Source organism: Pimephales promelas, chromosome 9 (genome assembly GCF_988280905.1).
Source record: "Pimephales promelas chromosome 9, fPimPro1.hap1.1, whole genome shotgun sequence".
Lineage (NCBI taxonomy): Eukaryota > Metazoa > Chordata > Actinopteri > Cypriniformes > Leuciscidae > Pimephales > Pimephales promelas.
In genome coordinates this window covers 18,815,877-18,817,817 of record NC_142777.1, presented here as the reverse complement: position 1 = coordinate 18,817,817, position 1,941 = coordinate 18,815,877, and the positions used below count along the sequence as shown (strand labels likewise).

At 45.8% G+C, this 1,941-nt stretch overlaps 1 protein-coding gene across 1 annotated transcript; it reads left to right on the top strand.

Annotated features, from left to right (window-relative positions):
* Positions 1 to 467: 467 nt before the first annotated feature.
* On the top strand, positions 468 to 1,663 carry neurog1 (neurogenin 1). Its single transcript, XM_039649155.2, has one exon. It carries the CDS (start codon positions 476 to 478, stop codon positions 1,097 to 1,099), a length of 624 nt encoding a protein of 207 aa, XP_039505089.1. The 5' UTR covers positions 468 to 475; the 3' UTR covers positions 1,100 to 1,663.
* Positions 1,664 to 1,941: the final 278 nt, after the last annotated feature.

Sequence of the window (1,941 nt, the reverse complement as noted above, 5' to 3'; positions counted from 1 at the left end):
CGGCTCTCCGGCTCTCTGATTGGCCAGCGGTGATTACAGGCACGCTTCAGAGGGCGAACAAACAACGGGCATAAATTATGTTAATGAGATGGTCGTGCGGCACGGGGCAGACCTGATGCAAACCATTCATTCATCCTTCACAAAAATTCCAAAGCGAGGAGGGCACGTCCATTGTCTCACCAGGATATATAAGGTAGGTGAGGCCAGTCGTGTGCCAAGCTCACAAGCTCACACGAGCTGATTGAGGGGTAAGAGCAAGACAGACGCGTGCCTTTAACTTCAACACAAACTATCTGCAGGACTCTGCAACACCTCAAACACCCAGTTCCATCTCCCAGCCCACATAAGGTGCGTATTTGCAGCCCAAAACACCCTCGTTGCTGCACGCAGAGAATTTGGAATTACTTTCCACGACTGTTTTTTTACTGGTGCATTCCTAACTTTTTTTAATACATATATCTCCAGGTTATCAACAATGGAAACTGTCTACTCCGACATGGACACCTCAAGCTGTTACTCCTTTACGCACACCGATGATGAAGACTCGGGCAGCAGCCTCCACCCCGCGTCCCCCGCGTCCTCCTGCGGCAAGCCACCTGCGTCTCCAACCGAGCTGCAGCAGAAAAAGCGGCGCAGGGGGCGCGCGAGGAACGACGGCACCGTGCACGTGGTGAAGAAGAACCGCCGGATGAAAGCTAACGACCGCGAGAGGAACAGAATGCACAACCTCAACGACGCCTTGGATTCGTTGAGAAGCGTACTGCCTGCCTTTCCCGACGACACGAAGCTGACCAAAATCGAGACTCTGCGCTTCGCTCACAACTACATCTGGGCACTTTCGGAGACCATCCGAATCGCTGACCAGCGGCAGAGCAAGTCAAGAGACCCTCCGTTGCTGCTCCCCGGACTAAGCTGCATGGGAGATGCGCCCAGCCCCGGCCGGGACTCTTGCTCCTGGCCATCCAGCGCATCCTCGTCGTCTTCATCCCCATCTTACAGCAATTCAGACCCGAGCAGCCCCGCAGCCATGGACGATTATGGATATTTGCAAACCGATGTAGTTTACAGCTACACCAAATTCGTACCAAGCATCTATTAATGTGATCTAAGCATTCCCATGTCTGTATAGAGTTTGCAGAAGTATGTAGTGTGATATCAAAGGATGTTGCTGTTACAGTTCTATTAGAACCGAGAGCCCAGAGACAACATTAGGTATTCACTGTTTGCCTTAATGACAGTTCACAAACGAGAATGTTTTTATTTTTGTTTTTTTTTTGTACGTTTTGTTATTGATATTGATGCTTTTCCCGATATCTTCGCACTTTTTTTGCATTCCTTGGAGCATGACCTTAACCCCTGCTAGAGAAAATTATAATTTAAACCAAGACAGATTGGCCTTTGCAGTCCAAGGTGAAAAGTCAATATTACAATTTGTAGAGCGATAAAGCAGAAAAACGAGCGTGAAAATTCAGTTTCAACGCTGGGACAATAGACTGAAAGGACAAGACAAAGATCTGGCCTTATGCATTATGTATTTTGACCTGAAGAAACCTCTGCCTGACTGATCTCTCTAGTCTACAGTTAACTGTAGCTCTCTCGACTGCTTTCCCATCACTTTCTTTTTTGTTTTATTTATTCAACCTTGCTTTCGTATACTATTGTATTTTTACTGTATATAAAGAGATTTATTCTATTATGTATTTACCTCAAAATTTAAATCTGGTGCAAACATGTGTTTGTACGAATAAATATAACGTTTTCTACAAAATATATGTGCTTGCTTGTTTTCTTCATAATGTGACGCTAATATAGACCATAAACAACTCATAGAAATGTCTGGCAACATAATGGGCATCATTGTAATGAGTGCAGCCATTGAAGCGTCACACTGGGTCACAGCGCATAAAATAACGGTTATGCAGCAGGTGCATGGATATAGAT

What these genes read in the sequence shown, in the direction of transcription:
- neurog1 (XM_039649155.2), top strand. Translation starts at nt 476, where the DNA reads ATGGAAACTGTCTACTCCGACATGGACACCTCAAGCTGTTACTCCTTT.